Source organism: Sminthopsis crassicaudata, chromosome 6 (assembly GCF_048593235.1).
Source record: "Sminthopsis crassicaudata isolate SCR6 chromosome 6, ASM4859323v1, whole genome shotgun sequence".
NCBI classification, from domain to species: Eukaryota; Metazoa; Chordata; class Mammalia; order Dasyuromorphia; family Dasyuridae; genus Sminthopsis; species Sminthopsis crassicaudata.
The window spans coordinates 201,451,287-201,477,194 of record NC_133622.1 but is presented as its reverse complement, the minus strand read 5'-3'; the positions used below and the strand labels follow the sequence as shown (position 1 = coordinate 201,477,194).

The 25,908-nt window shown below is 39.2% G+C and overlaps 1 protein-coding gene across 41 annotated transcripts in view; it reads right to left on the bottom strand.

Moving 5' to 3' along the window:
• Positions 1-372: 372 nt before the first annotated feature.
• The window catches only part of SOX6 (SRY-box transcription factor 6), a 701,644-nt gene continuing 676,108 nt past the window's right edge, over positions 373-25,908 (bottom strand). For 33 of the 41 annotated variants that reach the window (XM_074275215.1, XM_074275217.1, XM_074275188.1 and 30 more), the window contains 3 exons: positions 18,944-19,177; positions 15,820-16,036; positions 373-960 (listed from right to left, as the gene is read on the bottom strand). In XM_074275215.1, coding sequence (XP_074131316.1) covers positions 657-960; positions 15,820-16,036; positions 18,944-19,177 — 755 coding nt within the window. In that variant the 3' untranslated portion in view covers positions 373-656. The remainder of the gene's footprint in view (positions 961-15,819; positions 16,037-18,943; positions 19,178-25,908) is intronic. The other 8 variants (XM_074275221.1, XM_074275183.1, XM_074275184.1 and 5 more) reach the window with 1 other exon arrangement.

Below are 25,908 nucleotides of genomic sequence, written 5' to 3'. Positions count from 1 at the left end.
CCTTAAGACTTTCAAAAAAATTTTTTTTAAGATTCAAGAGTGATGAAAAAGTTTGGCACATTAGAAGTTCAACTCTACACATGGAAAAATGGAATTCAGAGGCCTTTTTTAAGTGCTCTGCACGCAGCCGTGCTCGCGTGCCCGCAGACATTCTGCTCGCGTTCACAAGATGAAATCTGCAGTTGTTTGCTAACATAATTCAGAATAAAAACACATTCACAACCTGTAGGCCGGCACAGCATACCTGAGTGAGAATGTTTAACCCCATCTAAAAACAGTAACTTAAACCTTTATCAACATCCAAAAGAGAAAAAAAAATAAGACCAAAAAAAAAAAAGTAAGACTGGTAAGACAGCTATAGATTCAGATAAGTTTTCAAGTCCCGATGTCTCATATTTAATATATGTCTTCACCTAAATAAAAAACAAACAAAAAAAAAAACACAAGTTCATGAAAAATCAGGGAAAACTCCATCTGTCTCACACATTATGAAACAATTAAGACCATTCTGCTGATGTAATTGGGGAGCCACAAATGCATGCGGGCTCTTTAAGACTTTTTTTTTTTTTTTTTTTTTTTTTTTTTTTTTGTTCAGGAAAAAAAATAAAGAAGAAAAAAAACCCCAGTCTGAGCATTTTTGATTCTGCAAACACTCCTCAGTTGGCACTGACGGCTTCGGGACCTTCGTTTTCACTGCTATAGTCTGATTTGGGCTCATCTTCGTAGTCGTCGTACATTTCCATGTCGTCGTCGCCGTTGATCATTTCGTTCCCGGCCAGGCTCCCGCCGTCCGTCTTCATGCCGTAAGTGCTCTGGATGACCGGCAGGCTGGGCTCCGGGCTGGCCGAGGTGCTGGAGCAGTCAGACGTCATCTGAGGAGATGGGGTGGTAGTTGCCATGGTAATAGCACCAGGATACACAACACCCGTTCCTGTAGTGATGGGAATCTGAGGCTGTTGCCTATATGAAAATGAGATTACAAAAAACAAAACAAAACAAAAACACAGTCCAGTTAGATTTTCAGTGAGTGGCAAGTCTGCTGCTTCTACTTATTTCCCAGAAGGTGATGGGGCCTGCCAAGCTAAGGTACCCTTCCAACCATGGTGGAACACAGTATGATAAGTAGGGTTTTGTCATTCTTAGTTTGGACCGTTTCCCCATCTGCAAATGTGGATTATAATCCTTAGGCCACCGCCGCCCCCGCACCAAGTTATTGAGGGGAAAATAGAAATTCCAAGGCTGAAAATAGACAGGAAGTTTCCTGAAGTTTCTATTATTTCCCTAATCGGGAAACCAGCACAGAACTTGGCGTGTGTTGCTGCTGAGGGTCCCTGGAGCTGGAGGAGCCAGTCGGCTTTGGAAAGCCCTGGCGGCTTCGCCTTCCGAAGCTCACTCAGGACTTGAAAAGGCTCCAGTGCTCTTATTATCCTCCGAAAAGTGACACATTCCCTCTACAAGTCTTTCTGAGGAGAAGCTGATGGACAGCCACTGACCAAACCGGCCCAAGCTCATCAGATTCTAGCTTAGCTTGCAGGACCTTTGTGAAGGGCAGTTTTGGCTCCCGGCTGGGCATGTGATCACTTCAGTTTCTCAGCTGAGCCCACAGATATTTTAACTGGGACTTAAGAAACAAGAAACTGCTCCAGAGACAGAGAGAGTGGCCACGCTTCACTGACTTGAGACATTTTAGGTTTCCTTATTAATGCATGTCACAGGAGATCTGGGATATATACATCCCAAATGGGATGGCCATCTCAAAAGGAACAAGCCCAGAAATAATGGATGGGGCATAGCTGTTAGAGTTCCAGACTCAGAGTTAGGGAGACTTGGGTTCCAGTCCCACAACTGAAACTTAAAGTTGGCTCGGGAAAATCTCAGTTTCCTGATCTGTATTATGATGAGAGGGTCAGGCTAGATGGCTGTGCAAAATTGTTTGCCCCCAGTGACCTATATTTGCCAAAATAGCTCTCACCCTCTAGTTTACTCTGGTTATTTTCAGTGCAAAAGAAAAAAAAAAAGAGACAAAGTCAAGCCATATGTGATTTTAAGTATTGCAGAATAGATCCCCTGCTCCTGTTCTTGCTCCTGCTCACACATCCTTCTTCCCTGCTTTCACCCACTCCAATTCACTAAGCTTTGGTTTTGATATGTAATAGAAAAACACAATGGAACAGATACTTCGCCACATCCTCCCAGATTGGGGAATGTAATAAAGCAATAAGATCTTTGGACTCCCTCCTATAGGGTGCTGATCAGCCCAAGTCAGTCCATTTGACCGGCTCTAGACTCTGCAAGAGGCAGAGAATAGAGAAGTCTCAGGGTCTAATTGAGAATATCTCATGAAATGTGGATTTCCCTCTCAGAGACACTGATACTACATCAGTAAAGTTGGAACTGCTGCCATTTGGGACAACAAGCACAAATTAAATTTCATGCTCACCTGCCCAAGGCAGCGAAGGCCTCATTAGGTTTGACTGAATTCTGATGATTGCTTCAAGAGTATTTTTGACTTATTCATACAATGAGCGAATTCAGTGAATTTCCTATGATATTAATTTTCCTATGATATAAATTTCCAATGATATTAACCCATTTTATGGGAGCTCACACTATGATGACCAGGAGACTGTGACCCAGACTTTGTCTCCTGTACGCATAACATCAAAGCCAAATTAAGATTTGTTTTTCATAAAGGATGGGCAGATAGATCACTATCTTCAGCAATACCAATGAGCATATCATCAGCTTTGATCATTTATAGTTGAGTTTTGCTTACTGGACTATATGTTTTATGAGGACCTTTTTTTTCCCCCTACAACACCTACTATACAGTAGGATTTAGACCATTTGCCATGAGCTCTCTCCTCTTCTCAACGCCCCATTCCCTAGAGAACATTCTTATTCTCTTTGTTATAGTCTTCAATGAAGAAGTGACCATCACCCTCACCATGATCAATCCCTCTACATGTACTCGATTCCATTCCCTCTAATTTTTTTCCTAGCAGATTGTCTTCAATATCACATTTTTCAGTCTTCGATCTTTGGCTAATTTATCATTTTCTTCTCTGCTGCCAAGTCTAATCAAGTCTCCCTGATCTTGAAAATTCACTCACTAAACCTAACCATCCCCTAAAACTAGATCTCTAGATCTCCTCTGTTTCAAGATTAAATTCCTAAAGGGGAGGGAGGAAAGTGTCTTTCCTCCCCACCTACTCCCAGTCCCATTATTTCATTTCCATCCCTCTCCTCCTCTTCAACTGTTTGCAATCTGGTTTGTGATGTCATCATTAAACTGAAATTGATCCATCCAAAGTTTCCAGTGATTTCTGATGACCTTTTTTTCCCTCAATCCTCATCTTTCTCAACCTCTCTGCAATACTTGGTGCTACTAATCATTTCTATTCCTGGGTACTCTCTTCTCTTAGTTGCTTGGTTGGTTTTATGACACTAATCTCTTAGTGGACAGAAATTGTTGTATTTTTAACTGCATTAAAAAAAGTCTTGAATTAAATGGCATATTTTAATACTACAAAGATCTGTAATTTTATCAGTATAACCGTCTACCAATGCACATCCCTAAATCTGCTTCATAATAGTCTTTTATGAGTTTCTGTACACAACACCTTCTCCCCCCCCCCCACAAAAAAAAAAAAAAAAAAAAAGCCATTCCTTGGTGTCAACTCTCTGCTGCTAATTCTCTCCTGATTTAGTCAGGCTAGTTCTCAGATGGCAGACATACAGTCTGTTTGATGTAGGGTGCACAATTAAAGCCTTTCCAGCTTACCCTTGCCAGGGCTTGTGTTTCTCTGACAGGGCTTCTGAGAACCTATGGGCACCTCCACAGAATGGTATTTCACTGGAGGAAGATTTGAGAAGAGAATGGATATTTGAAGACACTTGTGTTTTCACCTATTTTTCAAGATCCAAGAAGAGCAGATGACTTCAATCATCAATTGAAAACTGATCAAATGATCAAAATACTCAACCCCAACCATCAGAGCAATTAGGAGGAAAACACAAGATGAAAAAACATGATGTGAAACAGTTTCAAACTCATGTTAAGGAGACTTTCTCTGTTTGATAGTATTTGGCTATTAACTTGCTAGTGAAGAGTAAAATAAATCAATAAATATGTATATATCCATATGTATTCTATGTATACATGTGTACATATGTGTGTATGCATACACACACATATAAAATCTGTTTATCTCATTCACTGGCACAAGAGATGCACATAAAACATATCTAAAAATCCACTACTGAATTATATGGAGCTCAATGGAACTGGTCCCTTGCAATTCAAAATTCCTGTGATCTCTATGATGAAAAAAAAAATAATATTCCCAGACATGCAAATTAGAATGGCTTCACTCTGGCAATGTTTTGATATTTACCCAGAACCCTTCAGGGGCCAAATGCTGTTAGAACTTATTTCCAAGAAGAGGGAAATTTAATGGAGGAGAAAAAAAGGACCCGAAGGACTAAAGTAGGTACTGAAGTTTTTTCCAAGAATTGAAGTCCCCTATTTGGTCAAGCTACAGCAAGAAGACAAAGCTGGGAGACAACAAGGATGGTAGAATTTTGGAGTCAGTGTTGTGGAAGGAAAACACACTGGGAGTGGGAAACAATTAAGTAATACAGTAAATAGAGCACCAGCCCTGGAGGCAGGAGAATCTGAGTTCAAATCCAGCTTCAGTCTCTAGCTATATGACCCTGGACAAGTCACTTAAACCCGATTGCCTCCCCCTAAAAAAGCATATTGAACTGAGAGTCCAGAAACCTGACTTCAAATTCTGGATGACCATAGACAAAATCTCTTTCCTTCTCTGGGCATGTTTCCTCCTATAAAAAAAATTCACAACTTCCTCTGGTCCCCAGCTAGGAAAGTACCAGGGAAGTTTTTTTGTGAGGAAGTATTTTCTATATCCTAAAGGACTACTGAAATTAGAATGATTATCCCAGAATCTGTGATTTTACATATGTGGGTAATATCCCCCATACAAAAATGGCCTTCACGTATTGCTTTGACAAAAATCAAAACAAAAATAGAAAGACAAGTAACTAAATGAACAGCTATGTTGTAGTTTCTATCCTACTTGGCTCAGTCGATCCTTGGAGAGCAGACAATCTATCACCAGGACTACAGCTGAAACCTTCCAAGCTTTAGGATATGTTAGAGTTTGTGCTCTGCAGGAATAACCTTTGAAAAACCAGGGTTACCTTCAGGATCAGGCATCAGAAAACGGCCTTAGTAGAACTAGTATTACGGAAGGCCACCTATTCTGGAGCCAAAGCAATACAAGCTAGCATCATGGAGGAAGGCCCCAGGACTGATGGCATTCTCTGGCCTTTATCATTGTAGGCAAACCATCTGTTGTCCAGATGGGAAGCCCTAGTGAGCATATTCCAGGGCTCGCAGGGAAATCAGAGCTTGTGGCCCATGTGCAAACATCAGGAACAGGACCAAAATTGTCCTGGGAAATCCCTTTGCAGTCTTTTCACCTACATGCCTTCCCCTTTGTTTTTAAAAGAAATGGAACTGAAAAATCTTCTGTGAACTGAGGTGACCAGAAGGCAGGCAATGAGCACAGAAGGTTAGTCACTGACCCGAGAAGTTCCTTTAAAGTCAGTCAGTCTCTGGGAATAAAAACCATGACCCATTTCTGCAGAAACGGGGAGAAGGGTGGCCTGGTGTGCTCTGGGTGAATCTGAGCTATCATTTGAGGATCAGTAATGCCTCTGATAAAGGCACTCCATCTTCTCCTTTCCTGGACAGCTCATCCTTGGTGCCCAGTGGGAAGACAAATATACTGCTTTAAAGCATCTCCCTTCTAATAGACTTAAGGCATCTTTCCTCTCATCATCCCAGGAAAATGCATATTAAAACGATCAAAGACTGTGTCACAGTGATGATGCAGGAGGAAAAAAACCGCTAGATAGGTAATAAGAAGCTGCTTTGCCACATTTAGCTACAGTATTCTCATCTGGCAAATGGGTACAAGAAAACTCAGACCATTCATCTCTTGAGGCATCAATGTTAACCACTCTAGGAAAAAGAGTGAACGCTTAAAACAGACTTCTACTGGAGTGCAAATGTGAGGGCACACATCAAATCTGAGATTTCTTTGTACCTCTTACAGGTCCAGTGACTAGGATGGTATAGTGGCGTTCAAAAGCTCTAGCCATGATATCAGAAAATCTGGATCCAAGTTTTAGATGCTCTATTAACTCATCAGCTGAGACAATTGAGATCACTTAACCTTTCTGCATGTCAGATGCCCATTCAATTAGAGAGGATTTGTGAGGTTCAAATGTGATTTAAAAAAAAACAACATAATAGCTATTATAGCATTTATATGGCATTTTGAGACTTACAAAACACATTAGATATCTCATTTTGCACTCAAAATAACCTTGGGAGTGAGACACTATTATTCCTTCCATTTTACAGATGAGGAAACTGAGACAGGAACAGATTAAGTGAAGTATCCAGGATCATTCAACTAGTAAGTGTTGAAGGTCCCATTTGAACTACGGGTCCAGTGCTCTGTGCACTGTGACGCCACCTAGCAGCCACTAATAATATAATGCAACTAAGGGATTTTATATTAGCTAATATTATTTTCATTATTATTATTAGTAATAATTCATTATACTATGGATCCTTCTGCAAGAAGAGAGTCAGAAAGGGCAGGGGCATAGCACATACCAAATCTAACAAAACCATTGCCAATACTGGAAATAATTCAGAATTAACGGTCTATTTGAAGTCGGTTGATCAACTAATTAAAGACAAAAAAAAATTAACAGCAAATCAGTGGGCAGGATAAAGAGAAGATATTGCATGCAATTACAACAGCTCTGACTTGACCTATTTAAACAAGCTGTTGACTCTGAAAAATGGGACACTGATAAATAGAATGTTAGGAGTCTAACGGCTTTCCCATTTTGGCAATATCATAGCTATAACCTAACAATGAATTAGCATAGAGCTGTTTGAAATGGAGAGCGGGGCAGGGTGGGAGGGGAAGAAGGGGGAGAAATATTAACTCTGCTTTTCCCACTTTGGTTTCAGCTAGAATGACAAGGCCTAGGGAAGAAGGTCCCAGAGCCTTCTTTGACTATCATAGACCTCTGAGCACTGAAAGGGATCTTGGAAGGGACCATCTAATTGACATTTTACAGATAAAGAATGGAGACCAAGGGAAATAAGGGACTTGTCCAGAGTCACACAGCTAGAAAATGCCCCCCAAAGAATTTGGATTCGGTCTCCAGAGTCAGACAGCTTTCTATTCCTAAAAGAGTAGGCAAAGCTTAACTAAAAACTGGTTTATCTTTCAAAAAGCAGGGAACCTCAGATGAGGCATAGGGCTTGTAAACTAGAAAGTCTCGAGAGGAAAGAAATAGGAATAAGAGTCACCAAGAAAGAACTCAATATGTGGCCCAAGTAACAAAGTGTCACAGTGAGGGAAAACAATTCTGGACTTGGAATCAAAATCTGAATTCAAATACTGCCTTTGCCCCTTGTAGGATTCTGGACCAAGTCACGTCATCATTCTGGACCTCAGTTTCCCTACCTGTAAAATGAGGAGTTTCATTAAATAGCTTATAATATCTTTTCTGTCTGAATGCCATGATATAGAATCTAGACCAGTATCTACTGAGATCAGAATGGAGTTTCCACCTCTTTTTCTGTCACTGTCCCTTTCCTCTCACCCCCATTCTCTGCATTTTTCCCTCATCCTTTCCCTGCCTATCTCTTTGTCCTTCTCTCTCTGTCTTTCTCTCTGTCTCTCTTCCTTTCTCTCTCCTTCTTTCCCTCCCTCCCTCTCTCTCTTCTCATTCTATCTTTCTCCCTCTCTCTTTGTCCTTTTTTTTTCTCTCTCTCTCCCTCTCCCTCTCCCCCCCCTCTCTCTTTCTCTCTCTCTCTTTGTCCATCCATCCTTTCTTTCTTTCCCTCCTTCCCTCTCTCTCTTCTCACTCTCTCCTTCCCCCTCTCTTTGGTCTTCTATCTCCCTCTCTCTTTTTCTCTCCTCTTCTCTCACCCCCTTCCTCATTTCCTTTCTTCTTTCCTCCCTCCCATCTTTTTCTCCTTCTTTCTGCCCTTTTCTCTTTCTCCACCTTCCCAGAGATAGTTGTTTTGTCTTTTGTTCTAGAAGAAGACCATGACATATAAGTGAATTGGATTTAAGTGAGGAAGAACTGTGCAAGGTCACCTGCCTCGTTTTCCCCTCCAGAGCCATCTGGGTCCAGTGGCAAAATATTTGCTACTCTGGTACCAGGTGGCAAAATATTTGCTACTCTTTCCCCTCCCTACTCATTAATATGAATCCACCCTACAAAGCACACTATTACCTTTTATTTTAGAAGATTCTCAGGAATAAAGCAGAACAGTTTTTTAAAAACAGATTTTTAACAGATTTTCTGAAGGAATTGAAGGAATAACTGACATTTGGGGTCAGGGAAGAGAGGTTAGGGGTAGGGAATGGCTATTACGATGAAAGAGTAGGAAAGAAAGAAAGAAAGAAAGAAAGAAAGAAAGAAAGAAAGAAAGAAAGAAAGAAAGAAAGAAAGAAAGAAAGAAAGAAAGAAAGAAAGAAAGAAAGAAAGAAAGAAAGAAAGAAAGAAAGAAAGAAAGAAAGAAAGAAAGAAAGAAAGAAAGAAAGAAAGAAAGAAAGAAAGAAAGAAAGAAAGAAAGAAAGAAAGAAGGAAGGAAGGAAGGAAGGAAGGAAGGAAGGAAGGAAGGAAGGAAGGAAGGAAGGAAGGAAGGAAGGAAGGAAGGAAGGAAGGAAGGAAGGAAGGAAGGAAGGAAGGAAGGAAGGAAGGAAGGAAGGAAGAAATAGCTAGGTCTCACCAATTTTATACAGAAGAAATTCTTCCTGGAAGCTAAATAATTTTAGACATTGAGGAATTTTCAAAATAACTTTAAAAAAATTTCAAAAGAATGTAAAGTACCATAAATAATATTATTGCTAAAAATAAAAAAGGGGAATAAGAAGACAATGCAACTACAGAACCATATGCCTACTTTTATGTCTCTATAATATCTTTATGAGATTGGTCTTCATATGTATTAAATGTATCTTTGATGAACATATGGTGAGGGACAGAGGCAAAATTTCAGACAATTCTTTAGAGCAGATCACATCTGCACTGCCACAAAATTTTAATCTTCTATTTGTAGATCACAAAATAGCATTTGACTGTAATGAGTAAAACATAGCCCAAAGTTATCCTTTCCAACAAAAGTGGCTCCCATACATATGTTAATGGCATGCAAGTTTCCTTGGCAATTGTAATTGAAGAGAACCTTCTTCGATGATCTTATTCATGGAGGCTCAAGATGGAAAAAATATATTTGTTAAAGATATCTGCTATTGTTACAAGTATATTCTGAGCAAGCTCAGAACAGGAGAGGAATTCCCTTTGAATGAAGAGGTTCTCCAGATATACCTGTTTGCAGATGACACTATAAAGAGCAAAGGAATACTATTCTCTAAGGAGCTACTTCTTTTTTGTCATTTCAGTCAATTCCAACTCTTTTTGACCTCACTTGGGGTTTATCTGGCAAATATACTGGAGAGGTTTGCCATTTCTTTTCTCCAACTCAATTTACAAATGAGGAAACTGAGGCAAACAGGATTAAGTCACTTGCCTAGGATCAACATATCTAGGAAGTATCTGAGGCCAGATGTGAACTCAGGAAGATGAGTCTTCCTTACTCCAGGCCCAGAACTCTGCTCACTATCTTTCTTAAGGACTATACACCCATTCAAAAGAAGTTAGCAGAATAATCCACATAGGGAAACCAAATTTAATAATAATAATAAAAATAATATTAAATAAATAATAAATATTAAAAATAAATAATAATAATAATAAAACAAATGGAAGACAACTATATTTTGTCCAAACAACTGCATGTAGTTAGATGAGCTAGACCATGACTATATCTAAGACAAGTATTATAGATGAACAATGAATAGGTCCAAATAGTGAATTAGATAGCATTGGGGAAATGAAGCAATATTTTCAGTGATTTAAAAATTGTTCTCTGATGCCAAAGTTTTTTTTTTTAAATCTCAATATTCTCCCATGATATACTAACCACTATGACTCTTGCTAGATTATTAGAAATATTATGATATCAAAATCTAAAGAACAATAGAATGACACAAGGTGGATGTATGAGGGTTGCACCAATGATAAGGACCCATATTCCAGAAGTGGGATCAGGATCTGTATTAGTAATCTGAAAAGAGGGGAGCTGCTCAAGGAGCAAAAGAGAGGGATTACAGATGATCACCAAAGAAGGCTGTGAAAAGTGAGAAACTAGAGCTACTCCTGCCCTAGAAAAAAAAGCAATAGAGCAAGACAGTGAAGTAGAACAGAGATAGGATCTATGAGTGATGTGCCTCAATGAAATGAATATTCCACACTAGTGATTATTAGGGATCTTTGAAAGGCTACAACACTATACTAAATATTTTACATATGAGACCATACAAGCAAAGTACTTTGCAAAGCTAAGTATTACACAGAAATATCAGATTTTATGACTGTCATCACCACCATCAATGTTAAGGAATCATGTCATGTATCTCTGTCTGTTCTTTCCCCTAAATCAAAAGCCCAAGGTCAATTTTTATTGTTCCCCATTTCTGTCTTCCATTATGTCTTTTAGAGGGCTAGGTCCATGGTAGATGACACAAAAATACTTTCTAACTGAGTCAATGATTGACTGAAAAATGTTTCCAGCAAGCCCCCGTCGGTACATGAGACCTCAGCCTATCAGAAATTATTCTCCTAAAATGTTAATTTCCAGATCAGTTGGCAAGGCTGGGATCCAAACTTCAGATTTCATAAATAGGGGATAGGTGGCAGGTAGCAGGTCTTCAAAATTAGGAATGAACACATCAAAATCAAAGTGTATGCTGCTTCTGAGAAGTCATGCATATAGCAGTCATCTGCAGAGATGGGCAAGGATACTTACCTGCAGCAGAAGCAATTGGCAAGGACCCTGATGGGAGCCAAGTACTGCAGCAGCGTTTCCAGATCATTAGCATTTTCCTAGAGAGCTGTCTAGCTTTGGCCTGTAGCAAAATGAGCTATGTGTTTAGACAGGCAGATGCCTATAGTTTGCTGACCCTTTGAGAGACTCTTCCGTGTCGGGTCAAGAAACAAATGTTGCCTAGTTCCCTACGTCAGGAAGAAAATCAGATTGTACTGTGCCTCTGAAATCACCACTATAGAGAAGACCTGAATAATAGTCATCTTTCAAAAGTCTCCCTCCCAGGTTTGACTTCAGCCCTCGAGACAGGATGATAATGTGGTTATAAAGAGTCATTCAGAACGGTGGCTAAGGATATGTTTCAGACATGTAGGCTGTGGTTAGAAACACCTTAAAGACTCCATTCAGTGCCTTTAGGAGTAAGACACAAAGTGCTAAGTGTTCAAATCACTTATGGATAAGGAGAATATGATTTTTTTTAATTTCATAGAAATTAGAAATGTGAAAAATACTGAATGGGATTATTTTTCTTTTGAAAGACAGGCTACAAAAATGGGACTACAGTCAACAAAAACCATTGGAAACCATAAATTTTATGGTTTCTAGATCATTCCCTTAGCCGTAAGATCTTAGAGGCCATCTATACCAGGGATCCCAGGGGTCCATGGATGGATTTCAGGGGATCTGTGAATTTAGACTGAAAAAACAATTGCATCTTTATTTTTACTAAGTTCTAACTGTAATTTAGCATTTGTTTCAATTATTTAAAAAACTTTTATTATTTAGAATTTACTTTAAATATTTAAAATTATTTTAAGAAAGGATCAAGGCTTCCAAAAGTTACATGGACTTTCTTAAATCTTAGTTCCAAAAATCCAAGGCTGATTAAAGATTGAAAAATCTGAAGCTAGCAAAAAAAAAAATATTGCAAATTTACCAAATCATGAGAATGATGACAGGAGGCTCTTAGAAAATACATAAATCCCCCAAAATAAAATTTCACTTATTATTAAGCAGTGCTTTCTTCAGGAATATTATACACTCAGATGCTTCCACTCCCCAAATCTCTATACTACTTTGCCTGAATCTCTCCTTTGCATTTTACTTATTTACATTCTCTTGTATCTTTATGGTTTACTTATCTCTGTCTATCCTTTACATTTATCTTACTCTCATATCATAGTTATTTGTGTGCTTATCCTTTCCCTCACCTCTCTCTAACTTCCTCCAGATTATAAACTCCCATGTATTTTTGCAGCCCCCCACCTAGCACAGTGCCTGGTATATAGTAGGCAATTCATAAAATACTTATTGAAATGAATTGAATTGAATTGAACTGTAACACTCCAGGAAGGGAATTATATCCAGGATATGGCTTGACTTGTTATTAATAAATTCACCTAATAGTAGGTATTTTTTCTAAAATATTCTCAAAAGGTTAAGGGGAATTGTTGAAAAAAGGAACCTCCAAGCAATTAGTTGTTTGAATGGTTAGGAAAAGACATGCTAGTGTTTGCCTTTTCTATGTAATTTTTATTAGCTTGAAAGTTATATAAGTCTTCCCAACAAGCGGCTATAAATATTGATCCTGCCCCCCATCCCATCAAGAAGTCAATAGCAATCTTTGGATTTCATGTTTGTTTTTTTCTTCTACTCTACTTGTAACAACCTCACATCTAAGGAAGGTCAATTTCAAAAGATTAACTCAGGGAAGTTAATAATCTATCAAGCACAACCATTTACAAGAGTAAAAGAAATTGGAAACAGAAATCCTGCATGGTGATTTTGGATTTAAATGGCAAGCCAATCTTAGAAAGGGAAAGCAACTGAGCTAGAATTAGAAAATGGCAAAAAAAAAAATTAGAAAGGGAAATATAAGAGATCTGACCCTTTGTAGAAATCTATCAGCATAGCCCAGCTGATTAGGGGCACCTACTCTCCCAGATCTAAATGGTCTTTCCTAGAGGGAGTATTCCAGATAATCAAGAATGTTGTCCCAATATTCTAAGGTGTCCCCCAGATTCTTGGGTTCTCTGTCCATGATGGTCAGGAAAAATCCAAGACTGATGGCGGAGTTAGTTTACAAGACAATTTCACTTCATGGGAAAATGAAGCAGAAACAGTTTTACAGGGAACATCCTGCACTTAAGTTTGAAGAGCTGAGATTGGATCTCAGCTTTACCATTTGGTGATATTAAGTACACTTGTCTCTTTATGTCTAAGACTCAGTTCCCCTTCTAGAAAAAGAACTCAAAAAGGACTTCATTCTATGATGCGTATGGTCATGTGCATAGCAATTGGATTATCGAACTTGACTTTTCAATTCATTTTTATGCATTTGTAAGCAGAGATGTTTTAAAAATATTACAGGGTTTTTTTTGGGGTGTGTGTGTGTGTGTGTGTGTGTGTGTGTGTGTGTGTGTTGCCACACTATAGTCCCTGTTTTTAAGGAATCCTAAGGACCAGTGGGTCACTTGAGCTCAGGAGTTTTGAGACACAGTAGGACTAAAAAGTCCACTGAGGGTCCTCATTAAGTCTGACAACCCAAGAAGTGTGGGGCCATCACTTTGCAGAAGGAGGGAAAAACTAGCCCAGGATGGACATGGAGACAGTCAGAGCTTGAGCCTCTGAATAAACAATGCATTTCCAACCTGAGCAAGTTAAGGAGGCCTAGTCTCAAAACAAACAAACAACATTTTTTTTCCCCTTCAGATAGTATCTGTGTTGGGGATTTGGGGAGGGGGCAGTCAATCAAACTCCTCCAATGCCTTCCAGTCTTAATTTGTCCTAATGGAAAATAACTACAACACAACTTCCTCAACATGCTGATGTTTTTATTGGAGGTTGTAGCTGCTCTGATGAGAGATACCTTGACCCAGGAGAAGTGGTTTGCTCCATAGCACAATTATATCTACTATGTACTCCTCCAGGCAACCCCCACTTTGCTTTCCTTTTTCCTGTAAAATAGTAATAATAACACCACCTACTTCCTAGGATTGTTACAAAGATCAAGTGAGTTAGGAAGCATAAAGCCCATTGCAAACCTTGAAGTACTCTATAATTGCTGGCTATTATTATTATTATTATTACTATTACTAGTGATATTTTCATACAAATATGATATTTTACAACCCTCTTTTATTTTGCTTTTTTTTCATCTAGGGCTGAGCTAACAAGCTAACTCTCCCAAACCATTTTCAAGTCATCTGCTCAGGATGCAAACTCTTCAACATCCCATATGATTCTGAAGTTAATTTGCTGTTCCCTGGATTACGTTTCTTAACTGTTTTTACAAACAGAAAAACAGCTCCCAGTTTCTTCCCCTGGGATCTCTCTTTTCTCACTCCACCTTTAAATTCAGTCTGCTTCTTCCTATGGCACAGTCCTGAGATTCAGTTCTGCCTAAGGTTAACAGCAGTGAATGGGACGCCTCTTGTTGCCTACTGTTATTATATCCCTGCTTCCAGACCTCTCCCAAGGGCTGCTCCAGTCAAAGATTAGTGCTTCTGAAACTGCTGTTTCTAGCTTTAGCGTAGTGCCTGTCCTCCCGTCCCTCCATTCTCTGCTGGGCCTCCCTGGGGAAGAGAGGCGTCGCGCCCCTTCGATCTGGGGCAGCTAGCCATCTGTACTGCCATTCAGTTCCATGACTGCGGTTACCGGGGGACCATCGGTAAACAGCTCCTCTCGGTGCAGACAGTAAGTCAGCCAAGTCAAAATTTATACCAGAAATCTATTACCTAATTCTTAAACAGAATGACATAAAATCGTACTCCCAGATATCAAAAACATGTCTAGTTCCTGATTTCAGCAAGAAAAATCCACATTGTTGCTGCCTTCACCGCAGAATAATTTACTGCAACAGGAGTCCGGTATTCTGAGCCAAAAACTGAGGGCCCCCATAACCGATGTCAAGGTCAATTATCTCGTGGTGGAGCCCACAACAAAAGCAGACTATTGTGATTAGAGTCCTAAGCACAATGCAGGGAACCTAGAAGGCTTCTGGGAATTTTATAAGGCTCAGGGGCTTTTTGTTTGTTTATTTGTTTTAAATAATAAACTCTCAGAAACATCCCGTGTGGGTACCGACCATCTTAGATTCATTTAGACAATGAAAGGGGCACTCAGTCCAGAGGGAGCTTCTGTAGGCTCCTTTGTGAAGGTGGCTGCCACAGTACAGAAGCTGAATGAATTTAAGCCACCAATAAGAAATTAATGAATAGAGAGAGCCCAGGTTTGGAGTGAGGAAGACCCCTTTACCCCGATTCATATTAGCTGGGTGACCAGCTTATCCTTTCAATGCCCCAGGTGGCTTTCTGAGACTATAAATTACAGAGGAGTTGCCCTTCTGCATCAGAGGAGGGAATGTGCAAACCTAGAGTGCATCACATTAATGAAATAACTTATCAGGACCAGAAAAAAACCCAAAGCTGAATCAGAACAGAGCCTAATCCGTAGTGCCATCTCCAAACACACTCTCAACACTCTTTCTTCACCTTTTTTTTCCTGAGGAAGATTATTTTGACCTTCATCCCTGGTTGCCAGTATCCTCTCCTGCTGAAATGACTTTTTAACTATTTTTTAAAAACTTTCTTCTTATCTGTTTACCCACAGTCCCACTCTTCCTTTAATTCCCAATGTAAGATCCCTTAAGATAGGAATAGTTTTTTGTTGTTAAATAGCTCTGTCCCTAATGCCTACAGTAGTGAGTGCCTGTTACCTAAGAGCTAGTTAAGAAATAAAAGAAGGGGCTTCCACCCGGGCTCCAGGTGGAAGGAAAGCTCATGTGGTTGAGCCACAAATCTTACCCTACAGTGAAGAATTGTCTCATCTCCTGTCTCCGAGACCTCATCAGCTGTTTGTACTCTCCGATGCGGAGTTTTTTGCCGTCAACAATGCAGGTGCGTTTTGGTCGGGGTTTATACTTGTAATTTGGGTACTTCTCTAGGTGGATCTTGCTTAGCCGGGCCTGCTCTTCATAATACGGTTGCTTCTCTTGGTTGGACATGGATTTCCAGCGAGAACCTGTACACAAAATATCACTGAAGTCCCATGGAAAAATGAGGACATTCTGGGCTCCAACTACTCCATGGCATCTCTCAGGACCAGCCACCCCAATTCTTCCAAAATAGGACTAGAGACTACAGTGTGCTCCATTCTATAATCATCTGTCACACTATTGCATTTTTTATCTTTGGGTCCCTGACACTAAGCATGGAGATTTATGCATTATCAATACTTAATAATCCTCAGTTGAATTGCCATTTCCCCTAATCCAAAGTCAGAGTCACACTATACAATATCCTTAATTCATAAGACCTCTGCATCTCTCTCCAATCCTAAATTGTCTGTCTGTCTGTCTATCTATCTATCTATCTATCTATAAAAGACTCTAGAGTATTTTTTTAACATAAACTGATAAAAGAGGCTCTGCATTCTTTAGAGTGGCCCAGGAAACTCAGGATGAGCTCACTTGGTTCCAGAAATATAAATATGCTTCTCACATACGGAGATCCAGGGTAGGACAGGCCCACTCTTTGACAGGAGGCCAGCAGATGTTGACATCCTAACGGATTTAAAACTCTGCTGTCTGGGGATATTGTCTTCTTTTGACCACTGGTAATTAAAAAACCTGAACTCTCCTGAGGAAGTTTTAGCTCAGGAACCGGAAAGCAGAGTTAGGGTTATATATACCACTTTCAAGGATTATAAACGTTCATTCATAGCTACCTCAATAAAATGACTAAAAATTTTAATACAGTTTACACAGGAAGAGGTAGAAGTATTCAGATCTCTAATAATGTTTATAAGGAATCATCTAAACACTTGACAAGGAAGGGATGTGTTTTTTTTAAGTGTAGCAAATTGCATTTTGTGTGTGTGTGCTTCCCTGGGGAAGAAAGCTGCTGCAGCTGGGAGGACAGGATAGCAGCAACTCTGTCCCTATGTAAACAAATGGAAAAGTCGTACAAATAGTGTCTGCAACAGCAGCACCCCAGATCTGCCCTGCAGTATGGCCCTTGTCTGCTCCTTCCTTGGGATAGCGGATTAAGGTGTTAAGAGTCTCCGCAGATAGCTTACTGTGTGCTAGCCTAGCCTCTGGCAGGTTAATGCCATGCCTAACAGAGTATTTCTGGCGCTCCTGAAATATTTATGCCAAAAGTTTACATTTTAATGAATACAGTTACTATACTCCTAATGGTTTTTTCGCAGAATGCACACAAATAATATAGATTCTCCACAGCTGCCAAATTTTAAACAGGGCAGGTTTTATACCCAACTGAAAGCCTATTCATGTTGTTGCTGAAATGGCAGGCTAAAATTATGAAAACTTTCAGGCAAGATATTGAACTTTCGGACAGAGAAACATTGATTGCTAGGATGTTTTGCTTACAGAAAAAATATATATATACACACATATTTATATATCAATCGTCTTTGTGCAGTCCATTTCAGTTAAAAGGGGTCTAAGATTCAAGACCATAGTCTCCGTACATGTCTCTTAATTGGGGGCTGAATTTTAAAAAATACTTTATTGTCTTTTAATTGAGCACTGAATTTTTAAAAATACTTTATTGTTCGTGACATTAAAAAAACTATCTTTAGCTTAAAAGGCTATAAGGACAAGCTTGGGTTTTAACTTTTCACCACTCTTCATCCTGATGTATGTTTCTAATTTGCAAAGAGGTCATTGACTCACACTGTCTCTGAATTAAGTTAAATTATTTATCTAGAAGCAAAACATGTGTATTTGTATATGCCCCCAATCATTGATATTTATTCAGGTTAAATATTTATTGCTTTTGAACAAAACATTTAAAAAATTAAACCACAATTTCTGGCTCTAAATGTATTTAAAGCATCTTAATCTGCTTCCTTGGGAAATCTGTCACATCATGACAATTTAAATAGAACAGTGCTTTCTGTTTTGTTTTTTTTCCCTCCCTTAAAAAGGAAACATGTTGACTCTAATGCGACATATTGAATAAAATATGTTCAATATGTTGGGCATAATAATTCCAAACTGAAGGAGTTAATTTAGGAAGATTCTACCCTGGTTGGCCAAGGCAAATGTTGAGGCAACCTTAGGCAGCTTGCTTTACATTATGGAAGGGTGCTGCACCAAGGGCCTTTGACCTGCTGTCTGGATGCTCCATTGGCAATTATGGAATTGGAACTAGTCATGTCTTATTAACATGAGGTAACTGTATTTTACAAGTTTCCCAAGTTATCAGTAGAGGCACTGTTTAGAGCTCCATGAATTTCACACCCTCTCTGTATTCTCAAGCGGTTTCTGAAGAGCCGTTGTGATGGGGTATATTACAAGGAATTATTGTAGCAGAAAACTGTAAGGTCTATAAGTGTTCTCAAGGCTTTGTGGCAGCCTGTGAATTTTACACCCAGGGTCTTCCTGCCCTATCTCTTCAAAGAGGAGGGGGAAAAACCTTTTCCCTCACTCCTGTTATTGCATCAGCAGAAAGCTCAGGAATCCTAAAATGCATGGAGGCAAATGAAAATAATAGTTTTAGAAAGGAATTCTCCATCTTACCCACTCTGCAAAAAGGGCAAGATGGGCATGGTGAGCTATGTTTGTGTCGCTGCCACTGGGGAAACTAAGACAATGGATTGCTTGAGCTCAAGAGGTCTGATCTGCATTAGGGAAAGGAAAGAAGAAGAGAGAAAGGAACAAGGGAAGGGAAAGAGAAAGAAATGGAAAAGTACTTCTCTCACCTATTGCAATAGCACAGAGGCAAACAAGCAAAGGCCAAAGTTTCTTGCAGTTTCTTGCACTGTCATTCCTTGGAATAAAGTTAACCCAAGAACCTCCTTTTCACCTCCTTTTCCTTCCCATTCTTGGTTCACTCCCCTTCCACAATGACTTTCCTTCCCCAGCAGACAATCACTGAGAAGGAAGCCAACTTGGGTACTTACCTAGAATTTTACTAATGTTGGAGTTATGCATATCAGGGAAGGCTTGAAGGATTTTCCTCCTCTCGTCCTTTGCCCAAACCATGAAAGCATTCATTGGTCGCTTGATGTGTGGTTCGGTGCTAGCCCGACCCCGGGCATCCCTGTAGACTCGGGCTTCAGCCACCGTGGCACCTCCTGTTGGCCAACAATAATACTGCTGTAGTTTAGCTGCAGAGCCATTCACGGCTTTACTTCCTGGAATGTCAGGGCATGAAGACACAAGATGGGTGCAAAGCATTATTAGCTGGATTGCAGATCTAGGCCTGGCTCATTTGTTTTCCCTGTTCTACTACTTTCCCCACCTTCAGCTTCTACACAAACTCTGGCCACCTAAAGTAGTGCTGGAGGTCATTCTCCTTTCTGGCCTTTGAATCCTTGGTTTCTTTCCAGATCCAGCTCAGAGGTCACTCCCTAACTTGGGATATGGGAACAATTTCCTTTAAAATATAGTTTGAAAACTGTATGTCAGCCTACAAATTTGTATATTTTATTTCATGCATTGAAAAACATTAATCTGCAAAAGAGTCCACAAGCTTCACTAGATTGCCAGAGGGGTACAGGATATGAGTAAGGTTAAGAATCCCTGCTAAGTACAGAAATAGTAGAAAAATAAATCAAAGCCTTTCCTAATCTCCTCATTATTGGTATCTCCTCTAAAAATTACTTTGTACTTATTTTACTTACAAGTGTACATGTTATTTTCCAAAGCAAAATGTAAGCTCCCTAAAGGCAGGAGTTATTTTCATTTTTATCTTCCTACTCCCAATAGCCACCCAGCACAATGAGAGGCACTTAATAAATTACTATTGAACTGAATTACACTGAAATATGGCTGCTGAACAATGTTGCCCAATACATATGTATCAGGTCATAGACATATACATAAACATCTATATCACAGGCCAGCCTGTTAATTCAATGAAGGCAATGGTGGCCATGTCTGAATTGGCTGACATAGTGGTTGACAGAATGAATCCCAATAGACCATTCCTCCTGAGGTCCCAAAGTACAATTAACCCAGCAGAACAAGCTCCCATACTTCCTTTGTAACTGGTGCATGTTAGAAAAAGAAAGCATGTCACGCCACAACCCTTAGACTGCCTCTCGCAGAATCTTTGTGTTCTCAAGTTGCCTTGTAAAATTCCAAAGCAAAATAAACAGCTTTGTTTTTCCCATAACAGTCATATTTTTTCAGATAAGAGTAGAAGGAATCCCTTCATTTCAGGGGCTCCAGGATCCTATTTTTGATGTTGTTTTTCTGCCACCTTCTGCCTGGGAACCATGTCTAAGATTGTTTTAAGCCACTAATGGACCGGACCTTTTAGATTTAGTAGACAAAAGTAGTTACCCCTAGTCTGCTCTAATGTCTCTGATCAAGTATGACACCCCCAGAAACATGGAGGCCAGAAGGCACAGAGATAGGGAATGTTGGAATTTGAAGCAAAGGCTCCCCTATAAATTGAATGGTTTTGTTGAAGTCCCTTCTTGCCAATCTCTTCCCCAATTAACACTTCGTCCTTGCCAATCTCTTCCCCAAGGGGCATTATTTCCTAAATTCAATGAGCTCTTTTAGAATCAATAGATTGAAAAGGACTGAAGTATCCCTTACAATCATCCCCTTTCATAATATTAACTGTATAAATGAAAAGATTTTAGAACAAGTACTATCTATGCATATTGTAGAAATAAGTTTCTGCCTCTCCCCGATAAATGTTTTGATTTTTCACTACCTTGAGAAACCAAAGTCTTCAGTTCTGTTGCAGCATATCACCCCCAGAAACCCAAAGGGTGCCCTGGCAAAATGATACAGCTGGAAACTGTCTCTACATTGAATATGGAGCAAGAGAGATGGTTACTGTCAATCCCCCTTCGGAGAAAGCCAGAATAGCTATCCTTACAAGTTTAGAAAGAAGCAAAATATATTTTAGAAAGGCATCGTCACTGCTTTCTGGAAAAAGTAAATCCTTTCAGTTCAATTGAGTTATTGTACAGAAGCAATGTGGACTAATCAATCTTCGGCTCGACCACTCTACCTCAGAATACCTTGATTAAGTAGAAATGTGTTGGTGTCAAAGTCCGTAATAAATTAGAACATTAAAGTGCATTATTATTTCATAAACACGACCATCATTTATTTCCAACAAAAGACAGGCTAAAAAGAATAAGTTGGTTATTCTGCTGAATTCCCATTCTCTATGGGGGTGGGGAGGTGATCCCAAAGGGCTCACAAACACGGTCTTTTTGCCAGCCCCTCCTTCCTTTGGACCCAACTAGCTAGGCAGAGACTCCTTCCGTGGAAAGTCCCCAAGCACGGGATGCATAACTAATATGCTACCTTTTTGCCACCATCCCCACAGTACATTAATTTCATTTAAAATGCACTGACCATACAGGATAAATTGATTTCACTTGCTATGGCTTTGACAGCCATGTTTATTGCGCAGTGAAATGTAGTGTAGCTTCAAGCTGACAATATCCATCAACACAGGGCAATATGCTGACTGCTGGGCCAGATGAAGGCGTACATTACTCTAGGAGCAAAACACTTATTCAGATACGACACAGTGTCTTCTCCTGAGGATCACCAGGGTAATTTATGATGTCCTGCGTGCCATTACTTTACAGCTGACACGGATTCAGCAATTTATATACTTGCCCGCGTACACATAAAAGGAGACAGGTTTGTGGGGAATGTCAGATGAAAAGACATTTCAATATTATTTTAAGTTAACTGCTGTGCCACAGGTGTTTAACACTGGAGGGCTGTCTTTAATGCTCTCGCTTTCCAATCCCCATGAAACAAAGAAGTCAAGCTTTTTTTCCTGAGTCAGGAGCAGACTAAAGGGAAAGGAAAAACTTCAGGGAGCTTCTTCACCAATAGAGAGAGGGAAAGGTTTGCCTTGAGGCTTTAGCAGGTAACTTCATGACACCTCAAAGATGAAGCAGCTGTGCAAGAAACAGACTACTCTCTTCACCATGCTCTAGGCAAAGGAGCATCTTCAGGCCTGGTTCAAGAATTTTGCTTGAAATGCCCTATTTCCTTCTTAATACGGGGAGGCAATGCGGCAAAACAGGAAGGATGTCTCAAACTTATTCCAGCTCCAAAGCTCAGAAGGATCTCTGACCTTTCCTTTTCTCCACTTCTTTTAATCCATTCTCTATACTATTAACTCTGCCTCCACAAACTGAATTGAATCTACTTTCTCATTTCTACTCATTATCTAGCCTTCAGGGTAGATGCCTTCAGTCTCTCTCTACTCAAACTCATCTTTCACATAGATATTCTAATAATCTTCCTAATGCACTGTCCATTGATTGTCATTTTTCTGCCCCCAGAAGCTTCAGTGGTGCCCCATCAAACATCAGATACAGGTGAGAACCCCCAATGTGATTTTTCAAGGACCTTTCCAATCTAAACCTAGTATATCATTCCAGTGTTATCTCAAATTTGTCTTCATTTCATAGCTCAACTAGTCTGTTCACCAGACCCTTTTCTTGTCCTGTCCTGCTTTAGGACAATCCACGCCTCTATTTTCTCTACACCTAGAATGAATTCCTTGCCACCTTTTATCCATCAGTTCTTATCCCTTTTTTCCTTCAAGACCCAAGTCAGATGCTACCCCTGATCTACCCCCTCCCCTACCACCACTATCATGTGAAAATTATCTCTGCTTCCTCAGAATTTTTTGCCTAACACTTTTCTTTGCTTTTATCACATTCTCCTTTGCTTCATCAGCAGTATTTGTGCACATGTTTATAGCATAAGTAAGGGTGGGGGTAGAAAGGAACATGGAGATGCTATGGAGAGAGAATTAACAAATCTCAGATTTGCGGTCCAAAAACTTATTGAGGGCAAGGATTGTGTCTTTGTGTCATCTTTGAATCCCTAGCACCTAATCTTTGGTTTTCCACATACTTTTAATAAACTGCCGAATTGAAGTGAAAAATGATTGAATAAATATTTCTGATTCCTCTGACAGAAAGTCTCATCCAAATCTACTTTCTTCTTGTAAGCTGCTCACCAATTGGTTTATCTGAAATCAGTTTGATTTAGTCCAACAATAATTAAGTGGCTATTATGTGCCAGGCACTATGCTAGATGGGCAAAGGAAGTCATATAGGGTCACATAGAGAGAGGCTGGATTTGAACTCGGATCTTTATGACTGCAGGCCCAGTGCTGTGTTCATTGAGCCACCTAACTACCTCAAATTCAATCTTAAGAGTGCCATAAAAAAGAGACATGGTAATAATTATAATTACTTTTTGGTAACAGCAAAGAACTATAGATGCTTATGGATTGGGAAATAGCTAAACAAGTTGTGCTAGATGAATGTAATAGAATACTACTGCATACTAAGAATCAATATAATTAATACACAGAAACATGGGAAGACTTATATGAAGTGAGACAAAGTGAATTAAGCAGAAATAAGAAAATTATATAACAAGAAGTACAATAATGTAGATTAAAAAAATAAAGTAACTGGAATTAAGTGCTGTTAAAAGGTAATGATCAAGCTTGGCCCCAAAGGAAAGACTGATAAAGTACTTTCTTCTTATTTGTACCTCTCACCTTATTTGCAGGGGTGGGAAAATCCATGGGTGAGTAGAGAACACTTCCTTTAATGTCAGACTTTTTCAATATAGTTAATTTTATTTAACTGTTTTTCCTCTCTTTTATTCTTTGTTATAAAGAGATGACTCTCTGAAGGAAGAAGATAGATATAGTAGGAAATATATATTCTGTAAAGAAAAAAATATCAACAAGCTTGATTTAAAAAAAAAAAAAGTGGTTTCCAATTCAGTGGAGATGATCATCATACTGTTCTCTCTCCCGGTTAGAACTGTATGGACTTTACTTCTGTTCACTATATTTTTGGAAGAACATCGACAAGATCAAGTATATCTATAGACTGGTAACTAAGATGGCGAATAGACTGAAAATCATGTTCATCAAGGACAGTTTGCAGGAACTAAGTGACTTCGATCCAGAAAAGTAGTCTTTTGGATGAGTTTGTGTTTATGGAAATAACTACTTTGTAAACTAAAAAAATATATGCTAATGTGCATCATGATGATGAAGAAAATTAAATTAATGGATGTCTTCAAATATTTGAAGGGTTTTTATATAGAGGGATGATACTTCACCTGACTGACCCAATAAAGAGAAATTTGAACTTAGTGGGGGAGGAGGGTGGACATTGGAGGGAAGTCGATTTCTGAAAGAATTCTACCACCACCTCTCCTACCCCACCAGACACATATTCAAGAGCTTTTCAAAAATGAACTGCCTCAAAGAGTAGTGAGTTCTATATTACTGGAGGTCATCAATCAGAGTTGGATGACTACTTGTCAGGGATATACAATCTGGACTAGACAAATGAAATAATCCCACCCAGCTCAGAAATTCTTTGATTCTTTGGAAAGATGCTGAAGAGTCACAACACTTTTCTCTAGGTGCCTTAGGAGAATGACTATGTTGAGTCCAAGGTAAATTAGAGAAAATGGTCCTGTTTATACAAAGAATTACAGTGAAGGGTGGAAATACTTGAGTGGTCTCTTCAGCTGTAACTGAATACTTATTAATAAAGAGAGACAAATGCAGAATGTTTTGTTGCACATCAGAACTCTTGACAATCACTGCATTTCAAACCATAAGTAGGTTCTTATCTCCTTCAACCTGTCTGTCAAATAGAATCTCTTTGAGACTCACATGTGAGATTGGGGTTGGAGTTGAAGGATACAGCTGATTGCCCCTTGTTTGTACTAATGTGCAAAATGAGGAATGTATCAGGGGAACTAAATTTTTAAAAATAGATCATTAAAGAAATTGAGAAAAGTAAATCAAAAATTAGGGAAAAGGGCAGGCATTTGCACTGTGACCATATTCTTTCATCAGTGTTGATTCCCTCCACAAATGACAATAAATTGATCTTAATGTAATATATTAAATTGTGAAATGGTTGAGTTTTCTGTCTGAGTTAGTTTTCTAAAAACTTCTTATTCCTACTATATTATCAGAGCAAGAGATAAATTTCAGAATTAGGAAGTTGGTTAGGATTTAAAACATATTTCTTTTTGCCAGTGTCATAAAGTTGATTGCCATCAAGACTAAGTTGACAGAAAACCCTAAGAATATTGTGATAAGCCAGAAAGGTAAAAAAGAATGAATATCTTCTCTTCCTATTTCTATTTTATTTCATTTGCTTTGCAGGCCCTTGTCATTGGTCTTTTGGAGCCATGGGACAACCCATGAAAAGATATAATTTCCCAAGTTAAACCTGGTTGGTTGTTCAAAGATATGAAAGGTGATCCTAACCATATGTCCTATTTCCATACCACTTTTAGGTTTACAAAGCATTTTCCTCTCCATAAACTTATCGGTGAGACAGCAAATGCTATAGTTTCCAAGACTATAAACCCTCATTGACCAAGCAAGTAAATGGAGGCACATTTGAATTACTTTGCTCTCAAGAGGTCTTTTTTTTTTCCTTCTGTAGTCAAAGATCTCTCTATAAGAGCTACCAAGAGAAGCTGAGTCTTGAGAATTTTAGTTATCTGACTCTGTAGGGTGGCTGAAATAAAACCCAAAAGAAAAGCTAGATCTTACAGTCCTTACCTCGCAAGCTGACACAACTCCCTCTATACCAACCCTATTCTGTTCTTCACCTGGGAACTTTCCCCATCTACTCCCCACATTGAAAAAGGAGAGTATTTTTTAAAGCATTGCTAGATTCATTAGAAAAAACCCTATAACCAGTAATGAAGTTCATGCTCACATCAAATGGATTGTTTAAATGTTCCTTACTAAAAGATTCAAGGATGTGCCTAAAACTGTCAAATGTAGCAGAGCTGCAAACTTTTCTAAGTAAACAACAATCCTCAATTGCAATATTATGAGCAAGGACTATTGCAGAGAAGTCTT